Source organism: Nesoenas mayeri, assembly GCF_963082525.1.
Source record: "Nesoenas mayeri genome assembly, chromosome: 5".
In the NCBI taxonomy this organism is placed as follows: Eukaryota; Metazoa; Chordata; class Aves; order Columbiformes; family Columbidae; genus Nesoenas; species Nesoenas mayeri.
Genome location: NC_137548.1, coordinates 69,044,876 through 69,058,581, shown reverse-complemented (window position 1 = coordinate 69,058,581; position 13,706 = coordinate 69,044,876). Strand labels below are relative to the sequence as shown.

Below are 13,706 nucleotides of genomic sequence, written 5' to 3'. Positions count from 1 at the left end.
TGCTGATCCTGCAGCCCGTGGCAGTGCCAGCATCAGCACCAGTGCCAGCGTCAGCACCAGTGTCAGTACCAGCACCAGTGCCAGCACCAGCGTCAGTGCTAGCACCAGCCCCGCGGGGCAGGGCAGCGGGGCACCCGGCCTTCACCCCGGCTTTCATCCGCCCGCTCCCCAAACACGGACCTGGATCCGTCCCAGCGCAGCTGCGTGACCCATGGGGCCCGCTCCACCTGCGCGGCACCAACCCAGGTGTGCTCCCCACATAAATAAATACCCCAGGTGTGCACCCCACATAAATAAATACCCCAGGTGTGCACCCCACATAAATACCCCGTGTATATACACACCCAGGTGCCTGCGTCCCGCTCGCCGCCGGCACACGCGCTGCAGCCCGCTGGCATGAAGCTCGCCGCTCCGCTGCTCCTCGCCCTGCTGCTCTGCGGCTCCCTCGGTGAGTTTTGCCGATTAGAAAAATAGGATTTTACCTTTTTTATCACCTTGAACTCACTAAACGCCTGCAGAACGTATTCAAACTGCTCAGAGTTCCGTCAGAACCTGTCGGAAGGGACTCCGGGAAGCAGCTGAAAGGCGCCTGACGCCTCGTTTAAAGCTTTTGAGAACAGGCTGTGTCCCTGCTGCATGACGTGTCCCCGTGGGTCCCGCTGGGGTGACGGGGACACTCAGGTACCCGGCCTGCAGGGAAACACTCGTCACAGCGGCCGCTGTGGGGGTCGGGGGTGGTTTTGCTGGGGACGCCGGGGCGGTCGGTGGGGACACGGACGGGCTGCAGCCGGGGGCAGCGCGGCGCCTGTCCTGCCGCTTCCCGGGACCGGAGCAGCCCTGGGGACTCGGCCCTGCGCAAAACAACCCGGCGCGACTCTGAGCGCACAACGGGCGGCTGCGGGAGGGGAGGCTGGGAGCAGCGGCTCCCCCCGCAGGGACCTGTGCCAGAGCAGCCCCTGCAGGAACACACACACCTCTGAGAGCTTTAAGCGAGCCCGGAGCTGAGAGCACGGCCAGGAAAACCTCAGTTTGGTTTGCGTGCTCCGCGGGAGCGTGAGCGGGCGGCAGCGGGTCAGAGCGGCCCGTCCCTCACCCGCCGCCCGTCCCCAGGGGCCGGGGCCCGCGGGGCCGTCCCCAGCCTCCTGCGGACGCTGCTCCAGGGCTCGGCCGAGCAGCTGCGCGCGGGGCCGCTGGCTCGGTACGCCGCGGATAACACGACCGGCGCCGCCCTGGCCTCCTTAAAGGAATGCATTGACCAGCTTTCTCCCGAGCACCTGCGCGCCCTCGTCGACCTGCTGGTAACTGACCCGCTTTGCTGTCCCCATCAGTGCCTGTGCATGCCCCGTACCCCATCCTGCGCCAAGGGCACGCGGGTCCTTTCCCCGCAGCGTCCCCTGTGACCAGCACAGGCTCTGCCAGCCGCTGCACGGCCGGTGGTCCCTACAACCAACACCAGGGGTTCCTGGCGGCTGGGACCCGCGGAGCCGCTGCCTCGGGGCAGGAGCAGCGCTGGCGCAGGGGTGCGGTCGGGACGGAGCCGGGAACGCGTCCTGGTGACAGCCGGGAGGGCCCCGGCACGCGTGACAGCGGCTCCCGTGACCGCGGACGGGGCCCCGGGTGACGTGCGGAGCTCGAGCCCCGGGGGTCACAGCGCGGCCGTGCGGCTGGGGCGGCTCTCGGCACCGTGGGCTCTGTCCTGCCACACTCTCGGCTCCCGCTTTCTGTTTCAGAACCTTGTTCGCACAGAGGCCTGAAGTGACAAGAGATTTGATCTGGCTGCCGATAACGCTCAGGAGCTCCAGCTCCTCGTGCCCAGCGCCTCTGGCAAAGCAGCAAATACAAACAGTGCAGAAACCAGGATCCTGGCACCTATTCTACTAAACCACGTGCTGACCACGACACCCGTCACCTTCCAGACTCCCGCAGGTCTTATTTCCTTAGAGGGAACATCCAAGGTCTAAATAAAATTCAGATGATGCTTTAAAATCACTCCTGTGATTTGTCTTTATAAATGAAGGTCTTGTTTTTCCCCTCCTTACTGCCAGGACAAGACGCTGTGGGTTCCCCGCTCCAGCACTTCTCAGCCTCACACGCACTCACGGACCCGGGAGGACGGGCAAGGAAACCGTGCACTTCCCCGAGCACACGCTGCTCCGTGAACGTCTGTCTGTCTGTCTGTCCCTCCGAGTTGTTCAGGCAGCTCATGGTGCCCGGGCCGTTCAGCTTTGACACCCCAGAGGCAGGAAGGGACGGTTCAGTCACCCTGGGCGGGCTGGGACAGCGATGACCAGTCTGGCTCCTCTGGTGGCCTCAGGCGCGTGGGCAGTGACAGCAGCGTGTGTCCCCAGGGCTGCGTCCCCAGGTGCTGCCCAGCGCTCTGTTGTGCCCACTGAGGCTTTTGGGGACATCGCTCTGGGTACAAACCTGTGCCGTCTGTCCCCGCTCCCCAGGGCCGGCACTCGGCGAGTGCAGCAAGTCCCCAGACATGCCCGGTCCCTCCTCCCCCGGGCCACTGTCTCTGTCCCTGTCCCTGTCCCCCTCGGGGCACCGGCTGCTCACGGGCGCTGGACGCTCCTCGGGTGCTGGTGCGAGGGTTTGGTGGGAGGAGAGGAAAGGTGCCCCACGGGGACACAGGTGACTGCTACCAGGTGTCTCGGTGACCTCCCTGCACACCCCCCGCCTCCTGGGGCCCTGGTGTGTGTCCCCGTTGTGTCCCTCCCCACCCCAGGCACAGGACACAAGGCGCAGCTCACACATATTTTATTAATTGTCCCCAGCTGTGACAAAGGGCTGTGTCCAGGGTGCTCCCAGGCAGGAGGGGATGTCGCTGAGGTTGGGGGATGACATGATGTGTCACTGGGGCCGTGGGGACAACACGGGGTGTCAGCACACATAGAGGGTGTCACCAGGATGGGGGGACAGTGTAGAGTGTTACCATGGCTGAGGAAGGGGGCTGATGACATGGGGTGAGCCGGTGAGGGGAAAGGGGACATCCTTGTGGGTTGCTGTGTTGGGGAGGACACACGGAGTGTCCCCACATACATGTGGGGACTTGTGGGGTACAGGTCTGTCCCCAGGTACATAACAGGGCCCAAGACAGATCCCCCTCCCAGAAGTGTCCCCACTGGGCTGTGCCCCAGGGTGACACAGACGTCCCACGTCCCCGCGTGTCCCGTGTGACGCCCCGCGGCGCGTCTGCCCGTCCTATCCGCGCTCGCAGATGAGCTCGACGACGCTGTGCTCCATGGGGACGGGGTCGAGGCAGCGGTGCGCGGCGCTGGCGGCCACCTCGTCCAGCAGCCCCTGCACCACGCGCTCGTCAGCGGCGAAGCGCCAGAGGTAGAGCTGCAGGTAGTGCCCGTCCACCTGCACCTGCTGCAGCCCGAAGCGGCCCAGCGTGCGCAGCCGCACGCACTCCAGCAGCGTCTTCAGGCTGATCTTGATGATCCCCGTCAGCACCGACACCTGCGCCACAGGGACAGCGGGGACACGAGACCGCCGGGAAGTGAGCAGTTCAGGGACCTTGGGGACGCTTGGGGATATGGGGATGGACCCCTGGCCTCACCTTGTTGAACTCGACAGGGCTGAAGATGTCAATGCGCTCGGAGAAGAGCTTCTGGATGTTGCTGAGCAGGTGGGTGTCCATGGGGGCACTGGGGACACCAGGACAGTCAGGGACACAGGACGGGCAAGGACTTGAGAAAGCCAGGGGAGGAGGGGCAGAGATGGTCAGGAGACATGGGGACAGATGGTCAGGGGATGCACGGATGGTTTGGGGACGCATGGATGGTTTGGGGACACAAGGACAGAGGAACATGACAGAACGTGGGTGTGGGGACATCAGCAACATGCGGATGGTCACAGGACAGACAGACTGGACAATCCTGGGACACAAGGCCCATGGGGATCATGAAGGGATAAGGGGACAGTCTGGGGGGCCAGGCTGACCTGGGGGTGTAGCTGGGGGCGTAGCGCCCGGGCGCCCGCGAGCTGCTGTAGACGGAGAAGGCGCGTCGGCTGGAGTCGCTGCTCTGCGCCCGCCGCACCCCCTCCTCGAACAGCTGCCCCACCTGCGGCACCACAACCGCTGCTGGGACCCGGAACCCCCAAAACCCCTCGGCACCCCCCAAAACACTCAGGGTCCCTCCGATCCCCTGGAAACCCTCTGAACCACCCAGAGTCTCTCCGATCCCCTGGAAACCCTCCGAACCACACAGGGTCCCTCAGATCCCCTGGGACCCTCCCAGACCCTTCTGGGACCCCAGGGATGCTCAAGGACCACATGGGGACCTCGTGGATCCCCGCTGGACCCTCCAGGGACCCCGGCCTCACCACCTCCAGAACCCCTGGGACATCTCGGACCCCGTAAGGGACTTTAGGGACCCACACAGGGACCCTCTGGGGTCTTCTGAAGGCCTCAAGGACCTTACGGTAACCTCAGGGATTCCCTCCGGCCCCTTCAGGGACCGCAGGGTCTCTCCAGGGGCCCTCCGGGATACCTGGGCCCCGCCAGGGCACTTGGGGCCCCCCCGGTCGCCCACCTGGACGTCGATGGCGGTGATGTCCTCCACCACGCGCTTCATGACGGCGCGCACGTTGCGGGGCTCCACGGTGCCCAGCCAGTCGCGCGTCTCCACGCTCTTGCGCAGCATCTGGGCCACGGCCGCCCCCTGCACCTGCACGTAGTGGTCCAGCAGCCGCTGCGCTGCCGCCCGCGCCTCCGCGCACAGCTCCGCAGCCGGCGTCACCGCCGGGTCCCCGTCCTGGGGAAAAGGGACACGGGGACACGTGGGGACATCTCCCACAGCTCCACACGCAGCCCTGTCCCCACTGGCCCTGCGGTCGGGGGATACAAGGGACGTGGGGACACGTGGGGATGCCCCCTGTGCCTCCACCACGGGATGTCCTGAGGGCACAGGGACATCAGGGGACACATGGGACACTCCCTGGGCTGCTCTGCCACAGCATTGCTGCCTTTCCCATATCCTTGGGGCACCCAAGGGGACTTGGGGACATGCAGGAGCCCCTTGGGGACATCTGGGAGACACTGGCACAGGCAAGGACCCTCTATGTGCACTGCCACCCCCAGGGTCACATCCTGGACAGACACAGGGCCACAGGGAGGGGCTGGGGGACATCTTGGTGTCCCTCAGGGACATCTGGGGACACACAAAGACAGCAGGAAGATTCCCAAACCTCCACACACTCCATTGTCTGCACCACGACGTTCTGGCTGGACATGGGGTCACAGGGGAACCTGGGGACACTTGATGTCCCCTTGGGGCCAATTTGGGGCCAATCAGACCATTGTGGGCCCACTGGGGGAAGCTCTGGGGCACAGCGACAGAGGAAGGTCCCAATGCCCCCACGGTACCTACCACCACAACCGGAAGGGACACAGAGTCACCTCGTGACCCCTTGTGGACAGGCAGGGTCCCCCGGGCAGTTTGGGGCTCACCTGGGGGGGGAACTGCTCGTCGGTGAGGGTGAGGACGTAGCTGATGGTGGTGGCCTCGTAGTCCAGGCAGAGGCGGGCGAGCAGCAGCAGCAGGGCGGGGGGCGCGGCGGGGGCGCCGCGCTCGGGCGGGCTGTCGGCGAAGGCGCGCGCCGTGCGGCACAGCCAGCGCAGGAAGGCCACCACCAGCCCCTCGCGCACCGCCGCCACGCAGAACTCCCCCTGCGCCGGAGCGCGCGTCACAGCCCGGCAGCGCCCACGAACCCGCCAGACACCCCAGCTCCAAACCAGCCAGGGAACCCCCAAACTGCCCCGTGGACCCCCAAACCGCCCCAGGCAACCCCCAAGCTGCCCCAGGGAACCCCAAACCACCCCAGGGAACCCCCAAACAGCCACCAGTCCCCCACGCACCACCGCCATGCAGAGCTCTCCCTGCGCTGGAGAGGGGGGTCACGGCCCAAAAATAGCCCTGGGAACCCACCAAACACCCCCCAGCATCAAACTGCCCCAGGGAGCCCCCAAAACCGCCCCAGTGAGCCCAAAACTGCCCCAGGGACCCCCAAACCATCCAAGAGAGCCCAAAACTGCCCCAGGGACCCTCAAACCATCCGAGAGAGCCCAAAACTGTCCCAGGGACCCCCCCAAACCACCCCAGGGACCTCCAAACTGCCCCAGGGCCCCCCAAAGCACCCCCAGTGCACCTTGAAGTAGGGCAGGCTGGCGAAGGCGACGTCGCGGGCGGTGAAGAGCTGCACGTAGGCCAGCACGGCCTTGAGCTGGCCCAGCACCGAGGCGGCCAGCGTGGCCAGCAGGTCGGGCAGGCCAGGCCCCTCCTTGCCGGGGGGCCGGGGGGCGGCCAGCGCCTGGCGCACGTCCCCCAGGCAGCCCAGGAAGAAGGTCTGCAGCGCACGCAGGTACCGCTGCACCCGCTCGCGCGCCGCCCGCGCCACCAGCTCGGCGCCCGGCTCGGCGCCCGCGGCAGGCAGCAGCTGCAGCAGCGCGCGCAGGCGGCGGTGGAACCGGTCCAGCGCCCGCACCAGCAGCGACGTGTCGCCCAGCCCGCGCTCCAGCGCCAGCCGCCGCTCCAGCAGCTGGAAGTAGCGGTTGGTGAGCGCGGCGGCGAAGCTCTCCAGCCGGCCGCCCCCCGCGCCGGGGTGGCCCTGGAAGAGGCTGCGGTAGGAGGTGGCCAGCAGGCACAGCGTGCCCACGAAGGACGAGCTGCCGCGGTCCACGAAGTCCAGGATGTCGGAGGCGGGGGGCGGCGTGGCGGCCGTGCCGGAGGGGGGCTCGGCTGGGGGCAGCTCGGCCTCCAGCGCCGCCAGCTCGGCCTCCAGGCGGGCGCCGGCGTGGCTGAGGAACTCCTGGCACAGCTCCTCGGGTGGCTCCTCCAGCTGCAGCAGCATCTCCACGCACTCGCTCAGCTCCTTGGGCTCCAGGGTCTCATCCCTGGGGGGGAACAGGGGTTACTGGGGGTGGCAGGGGGTGCAGGGTTAACAGCGGCACGGCAGGAAAATGGAAATGAGCAATAAGAGTCATCAGTAGGCTTCAGAGTAAACAGTAATTGAAAAAGCAAAGAGGAAAAGAATACTTAACAGCACATTCCAAAGGCAACAGTGGTTATAGCAATAAAAAGCTCACCAAAGGTCATCGGCAGGCTCAGGCTTTACAATAATAATGAAAAAAAAAAGACTAAAACTCCCCAGAAGGTCCCAGGATTATCCTGTTACCACAAACACATGAGAAACCCCCTGTGACATAACCTGGCAAACGCCCTCAGCAGCAGCCAGTTATTGCTCACTCCGGCAGGCTCTGCACAAGGGGTGGCTCCCGGGGGCTCTCAGTCCGCTCCAGGGTAAATACCCCCCTCCCTGGGATGCTCCTGGGGGCTGTTACCGTTAGGGTACAGATTAACACCCCAACCCCTTGAAAAGCTCTCTCCTGCAGCTGGCATCAGTAGGTTTCAGAGTTAACACAGCACAACCAGCATCACCCCACCAAGAAGGCTGTTTACTGGAACGGCTGCTATTAGTCTCCAGCGTGAAACACCCTCCTAAGATGTCACCGGCGGGCTCCAGAGTGAACGCACCGGAGGCGCGCGCGCAGGCGCTGGGCCAGCTCGGCCATGATGGCATGGCTCTCGTCCTCGATGGCGCGGAAGGAGGGCAGGTGGCGGTAGTGGCGCAGCACGGCGCGGGCGCGGGCGTGGCAGCGCAGGGCCCGCGCAGGCTCCGCCCCCGGCGCCGCCCAGCGCCGCAGCCGCCCCGGCACCTCCACCAGAGACTGCAGCTTCCGCAGCAGCGCCTGCACCCCTGCGTGAGAGCGTTGGTGGGGCCATGGAGGGGCGGGGCTGGCAGGTGTGGGTGGGGCCATGGAGGGGCGGGGCTGCCAGGTGTGGGTGGGGCCATGGAGGAGCGGGGCTGCCAGGTGTGGGTGGGGCCATGGAGGGGCGGGGCTGCCAGGTGTGGGTGGGGCCATGGAGGGGCGGGGCTGCCAGGTGTGGGTGGGGCCAGATGGGGCGGGGCTGTCAAATGTTGGGTATGGCCAGGCAGGGGTGGGGCTGCCAAATATGGGTGGGGCCAGGCAGGGGACAAAGATGGCAAATGTGTGTGTGGCCAGTCAGGGAAGTGGTCTGGCAAATGTGGGTGTGGCCATAAAATGGGCGGGACCATAAAATGTGGGTGGGGCTGGCACATGTGGGTGTGGCCAACATATGTGGGTGGGGCCAGACACTGGGGCGGGGGCAGCGGATGTGGACAGGGCAGACATTGGGCTGGGGCTCTGAAATGTGGGTGTGAGCAGACAGTGGGGTGGGGCTGGTAAATGTGGGCAGGGCCAGCAAATGTGGGTGGGGCCAGCAGCTGGACCTGCCCACCCCTGAGATCCACCCCCCAAGCCCCAGATCTGCCCCCTCGCCCCCAGCTCTGCCCCCGGCTCCCATGCGGTACCGGCGAGCTGCGCGCCGCGGTGGTGCCGGTCCTGCAGCGCGGCGCTGACGCGGGCGCTGGACGTGCTGATCGCAGCCATGTTGGCGGCCAGGTCGTCCATCTCCGCCTCCATGCGCCGGAAATCGACCTTCATCTTCCGGATGGTGTCTGGGGAGAAGCAGCCGGATGCCTGGATCCCCTGCCCACCCGAGGCCCCCCAGAGCCCCCGTGAGCCCCGGGTTCCCCGGCGGGCACTCACCGGTGGCGGAGATGAACTTGTTGTAGTTCTCGTAGAGCAGCGTCTGCATGTCGCTGTCCAGGGCACGGATCTCCCGGCCCAGCGCGGCCTCGCGCGCCAGCAGCTGCCCCAGGGGACACTCGCTGCGCACCTGCGGGGCAATGGTGGCACAAGGTCCCCCAGCCCCACCGCAACTGCCTCCCTGGGGCTCTAACCTGCCCCGCAGCGCTCCTGGGATCCTCAGCTGCCCCCACACCCCTCACTGCCCCCCCAGGACCCCCAACTGCCACCTGCGGAGCCATAACTGCCCCCCAGCCCCTAAATGCACCCCCAGATTTGGGAATGACCCTCCAGAGCCTCCTTCTGCCCTCTGGGGCCCCCTTGGGACCCTCGGCTGCCCCCCAGCCCCCCTGTCCCCACGGGGGTGTCACGGCCGGGGAAAGAGGTCGCTGCGGGGTCAAAGGTCACCTTGTTAAGGAAAACCTCCGGGTCGAAGTGGGGCCCGTTGATGTCGGCGGGGTCCGGGGCCGCCTCCGCCGTCTCGGCCGCGGATGGGCCATAGTAGCGCTGGAGCGGCCCGTGGGGCCGGCGCCACCCGCCGCCCGTGCCGGTGCCGGTGCTGGGCTCGGGGCTGCCGCTGCCCCCGGCCCCGCCGCCCGCTGCCTCCGCCATTGCGCCGGCACCGCTGCTGCTTCCGGCCCTGCCCCTCGCCGTCACTTCCGCCGGAAGTGCCCGTCGCCGCGGCAACCGGCCACGCTGCTCGTCATGGCGGTCGGGCCGGGCTGGTCCTGCCGGGTCCCGAGGGAAACACCGGTGGGAGCAGCCGGTGCGAGCCCGGCCCTGGCCCCGCGTCCGCTCCGCTCGCCTGCCGCTGCCACCCGCTGTCCCCACCAACCCCCGTGTCCGCTCCGCTCACCTGCCCCCACCAACCCCCGTGTCCGCTCCGCCTGCCGCTGCCACCCGCTGTCCCCACCAACCCCCATGTCCGCTCCGCTCGCCTGCCCCCACCAACCCCCGTGTCCGCTCCGCCTGCCGCTGCCACCCGCTGTCCCCACCAACCCCCATGTCCGCTCCGCTCACCTGCCCCCACCAACCCCCGTGTCCGCTCCGCCTGCCGCTGCCACCCGCTGTCCCCACCAACCCCCATGTCCGCTCCGCTCGCCTGCCCCCACCAACCCCCGTGTCCGCTCCGCCTGCCGCTGCCACCCACTGTCCCCACCAACCCCCGTGTCCGCTCCGCTCGCCTGCCCCCACCAACCCCCGTGTCCGCTCCGCCTGCCGCTGCCATCCGCTGTCCCCACCAACCCCCGTGTCCGCTCGGCCTGCCGCTGCCATCCGCTGTCCCCACCAACCCCCGTGTCCGCTCGGCCTGCCGCTGCCATCCGCTGTCCCCACCAACCCCCGTGTCCGCTCCGCCTGCCGCTGCCATCCGCTGTCCCCACCAACCCCCGCGTCCCTCTCCTCGTTCCCACACAACACCGGGTGGGTCCCCGTCCCCACGGGGCCACACGACCCCACTGGGTCCCAGGTGCCTGGGGACACCGGCGAATTCTAAGGGTCAGAGATAGTGTTTCTTCTGCAGAGAAAGGCAAAGGCAAATCAAACCCTGATGGACAGTTGGACTATTTAGCACCTACACTGACACAGAAAGGTACTAAAGACAGCTCCTCTGCAGCTCAGCTTCTGAAAAGTCGCTTGTTCGGAGAACACAAGAGAAAGGCACCTCCTGCAGCGGCAGAGCCTGTGGAGCAAGCAGGAGCGGCTGCTCCCAGCCTGCAGTGCGGGTCACTGGGGACACGCTGTTCCTCGGGACAGCGCTGGAATTGGGCTCCCAGGGAGCAGGTTCTGTACAGTTCAAGCAGAACAACCAAATGATTTGATCCGGGTGTTTTAGCCTTGCTAACATGCAAGCACAGGAAAAGAACACTTAAGCCAAAAGTTCTAAAACCAGAGCTTTATTTACAGCAGTAAAAGGAAACCAAACCCACCACTGTTACGAAGACCAGGCTGTTCAGCAGCCTCTGGTCAGAAAATCAAACCAAAGTCCATCAGTTCACCCATCGTTCTTTGAACAGAAAGAGTTTGGACCAGAGCAGGAGGAAGAAGCAGAGGAAGTCACTGCTGCCTCCTTTCTACTTGCCTTCCCTGCATGTTTTTCCCCATATGTGGAAAAGATGACACCTAATCCAGGTAGGGCGGTATTTTGGTAGCAGTTTGGTGCAGCTGAACACAGGACAGCACAGATCTGGACCCAGGTAGCCCAAGGACAGGTTTTATTAAACTTCCAAGTATTGACAAGTCTCTGGATCTGTTGGCCCCGTCTCACAAGCCTGATACCAAACATCAGCAAGGGAGAGAACACCAAAGTGCTCCTTAAAAACACGGACAACAAGGCAAGAGATAAAGACGTAAGCGTTTAACAACATCAAAATCGTGTTATACACGAAAATCCATTTCAAATCAAACATCCTCGTTTTATAAAGAGATGTCTGAGCCCAGCCCCAACACTGACAAGGAGCTGGGGGAAGGAAACACTATTTGAAAGGTCTGTCTGGAACATCAGAGACTCCATCACAGGGCAGACGGACAAAGGTGCTGAACAAGTCTGTCAATTGTGGTTTTTGTTCTGTAAAACCTGCAGAACAACAAGCTCAAGTCCCTGCTCTGGACACGAGATAGTAAAGGATGAAGAAAACAACAATCAGTCCTGCTGAGACAGAACAGAGCAACTTGCGGTTCTCCCTCCCGGAGCGGGTCATGGTGGAGAAACGCTTCACGCTGCCGCTCAGCAGGCCAGTCACACTCAGGAAATCCGAATCCTGAGGGGGAAGAAAACGAAGATGGAGGCATTATAAACAGATTAAGAGATCCCTCAAGCGTCTCCCATTTCCTAGCTAAAAACATCCACACTTTCCTCCTAAAAAGCCCCACTCAGCAGGTAACCCAGGAATCTGCTGTTCTGGCCTTTCCCCAGCGCTCTGTGAGTCTCCACCAGCAGCCAACGCTTCAGCAGCAGATTGCTCGGGAAGCGGTTCTGGTTTTATCGGGTGTTGTGTGTCGGGATGACAGAACAGGGCAGCAAAGAACCAGAGCAGACCCAGAGCGTCAGCTTTGCTCCTTCCAAAGATGGCAGTGAACTACGGCGTGCCGGCAGCCCGCGTTTCAGCTGCTGCAGGGAATAACCTGGCAGATCTACGCAGCGCTGAGGAGCTCACGGAGCGGCCGAGGAACAGCTCTGCGGTCCCAGTGCGGACCTGCGTTTCTGAGGTGTGTCCAACACACCCCTCCAGGTGCTGCACACACTGGGACAAAGTGACACCAGCAGCTGCTTGGGATCTGATGTTTATATAGCAAGAAGTCCACTGGACACAGGTTTAGCTGCACGCCCTGGTTTGCCAACCAGCCCCTGGGATTTAACTTTGCCTGTGAACTTAAACTTTCACCGTTCAGGTTGCTGCCGAGAGCCGGCACAAAGAAGTCACGCTTTTCCATGTCGTTGGCTCCCTACCATGCCATCCAGGTAACGGTTCTGCTCCTCAGCATCCTTGTCGATATCCAGAGCCAGCTGCACGGTGTCAGGGAGGAAACAGGTATTAATGAACTTTTAATACAGAGAGAACCTTTAATGCATCTAGTGCTGGTAAAATGTGAAATGCACATTAGAAAAGCAAGACACTGCAGCCGCAGCTCCGACGTTCACAGGCTTGCTCTGCAGAGGGGCAAGATTCTCATTGCACTTTCAGGCTGTTGAACTTTTTCAGCTCTGCAGCGCTGAAACTTTCATATATAGGACAGGAGCATTTAAACACAGAGGGACAACAGCAGGAATTGAGTCTTCTCTTCTACCAGGAGAGTCACTGAGCTCTATTAAGCTCTAATGCAAAGTATTTCATGTCAGTAGGGTCAAAGTAGCTTTAAGAACACTGTTCATATACAGACGTGTACTTTTCAGAACTAATCTACCTGCCTTTGCACTGTGAACTTTTCCCGAGGAGCTGCGCTTAGCGATACCCCTCTGTGCAGCTTTTATATTCTCTCTGCGCCTAAAATTCCTTCCCTGAGAGCCCCAAACCCACATCACTCCCATCAGATGTCACTAAACCTCAGAAGGAAAGCGGACGTTCGTGAAGCCATCCCTGGCGTCTCACAGGTGACAGCTGCCCATTACACCACCAACAGGCAAGAGTCACTAAGGTGTGGAAGGCGCCTGTATTGATCGCGGGGCGCGTCTCCTGCGAGGCCCCGCGAGCCGCTCCGGTACCCGCCGCCCCGGTACCCGCCGTCCCGGCCGCCGGCAGCTCACCGACTTCAGCCTGGTGACCTTGCTGGCCAGGCTGTCCGCCATGCGCTGGTTCTCCGCGTCCAGCACGTCCTCCACGGCCCCCGGCCCCTGCCCTGGGGAGAGAGAGGCGGTGTGAGCGGCGCCCCGTCCCGCGCGTGCCCTGTCCTGAGTGCGCCCCGTCCCGCGCGTGCCCTGTCCTGAGTGCGCGCCGTCCCGCGCGTGCCCTGTCCTGAGTGCGCCCCGTCCCGCGCGTGCCCTGTCCTGAGTGCGCGCCGTCCCGCGCGTGCCCTGTCCTGAGTGCGCCCCGCCCCGCGTGTGCCCTGTCCCGAGTGCGCCCCGTCCCGCGCGTGCCCTGTCCCGAGTGCGCCCCGTCCCGCGTGTCCCCCGTCCCGCGCGTGCCCTGTCCTGAGTGCGCCCCGTCCCGCGTGTCCCCCGTCTCACGCATGCCGGCGCTCGGCTGCCACCGCGCACCTGCGGCCTCGCCGGGGTTTGCGCCATCAAACGCTCCCAAACCCCGTTTGACAAAAACGCCCCGAACGGTCAGAAACCCCGGCGGCACCGCGCCGCCCCCCGCCCGGCAGCACCGGGCGCCGTGCCCAGGCCGGGCTGCGGGCGCCGAGCGGAGCGGGGGCTCCCCCCGCGCACCCCCGGGGCTCCCCGGCCTCACCTCGGCCCCACTCCGCCATGGCGGCCCCGGCCCCGCCTGGCCGGGCGGAGCCGCTCCGGTCCCGCCTCCGCACGGCGGCCCCTCCCGCGGCCGCCGGTTCCCGTGCCGGGCGGGGGGCGGCGGCTGCTCCCCGGGACCCC

General features: G+C 64.6%; 2 protein-coding genes across 2 annotated transcripts; both read right to left on the bottom strand.

The window, feature by feature from the left end:
• Positions 1 to 2,750: 2,750 nt before the first annotated feature.
• Positions 2,751 to 9,415, bottom strand: VPS51 (VPS51 subunit of GARP complex). Its single transcript, XM_080344946.1, has 10 exons — positions 9,086 to 9,415; positions 8,639 to 8,768; positions 8,401 to 8,547; positions 7,542 to 7,764; positions 6,157 to 6,901; positions 5,459 to 5,677; positions 4,542 to 4,763; positions 3,949 to 4,070; positions 3,566 to 3,653; positions 2,751 to 3,465 (listed from the first exon to the last, which is right to left on the bottom strand). The coding sequence occupies exons 1-10, from the start codon at positions 9,287 to 9,289 to the stop codon at positions 3,205 to 3,207; spliced, it is 2,361 nt and encodes a 786-aa protein (XP_080201072.1). The 5' UTR covers positions 9,290 to 9,415; the 3' UTR covers positions 2,751 to 3,204.
• A 1,147-nt stretch (positions 9,416 to 10,562) lies between these two features.
• BET1L (Bet1 golgi vesicular membrane trafficking protein like) lies at positions 10,563 to 13,677 on the bottom strand. The gene is made up of 4 exons (XM_080345999.1): positions 13,567 to 13,677; positions 12,921 to 13,012; positions 12,126 to 12,182; positions 10,563 to 11,436 (listed from the first exon to the last, which is right to left on the bottom strand). Exons 1-4 carry the CDS (start codon positions 13,583 to 13,585, stop codon positions 11,269 to 11,271), a joined length of 336 nt encoding a protein of 111 aa, XP_080202125.1. The 5' UTR covers positions 13,586 to 13,677; the 3' UTR covers positions 10,563 to 11,268.
• Between the last annotated feature and the right edge of the window lie 29 nt (positions 13,678 to 13,706).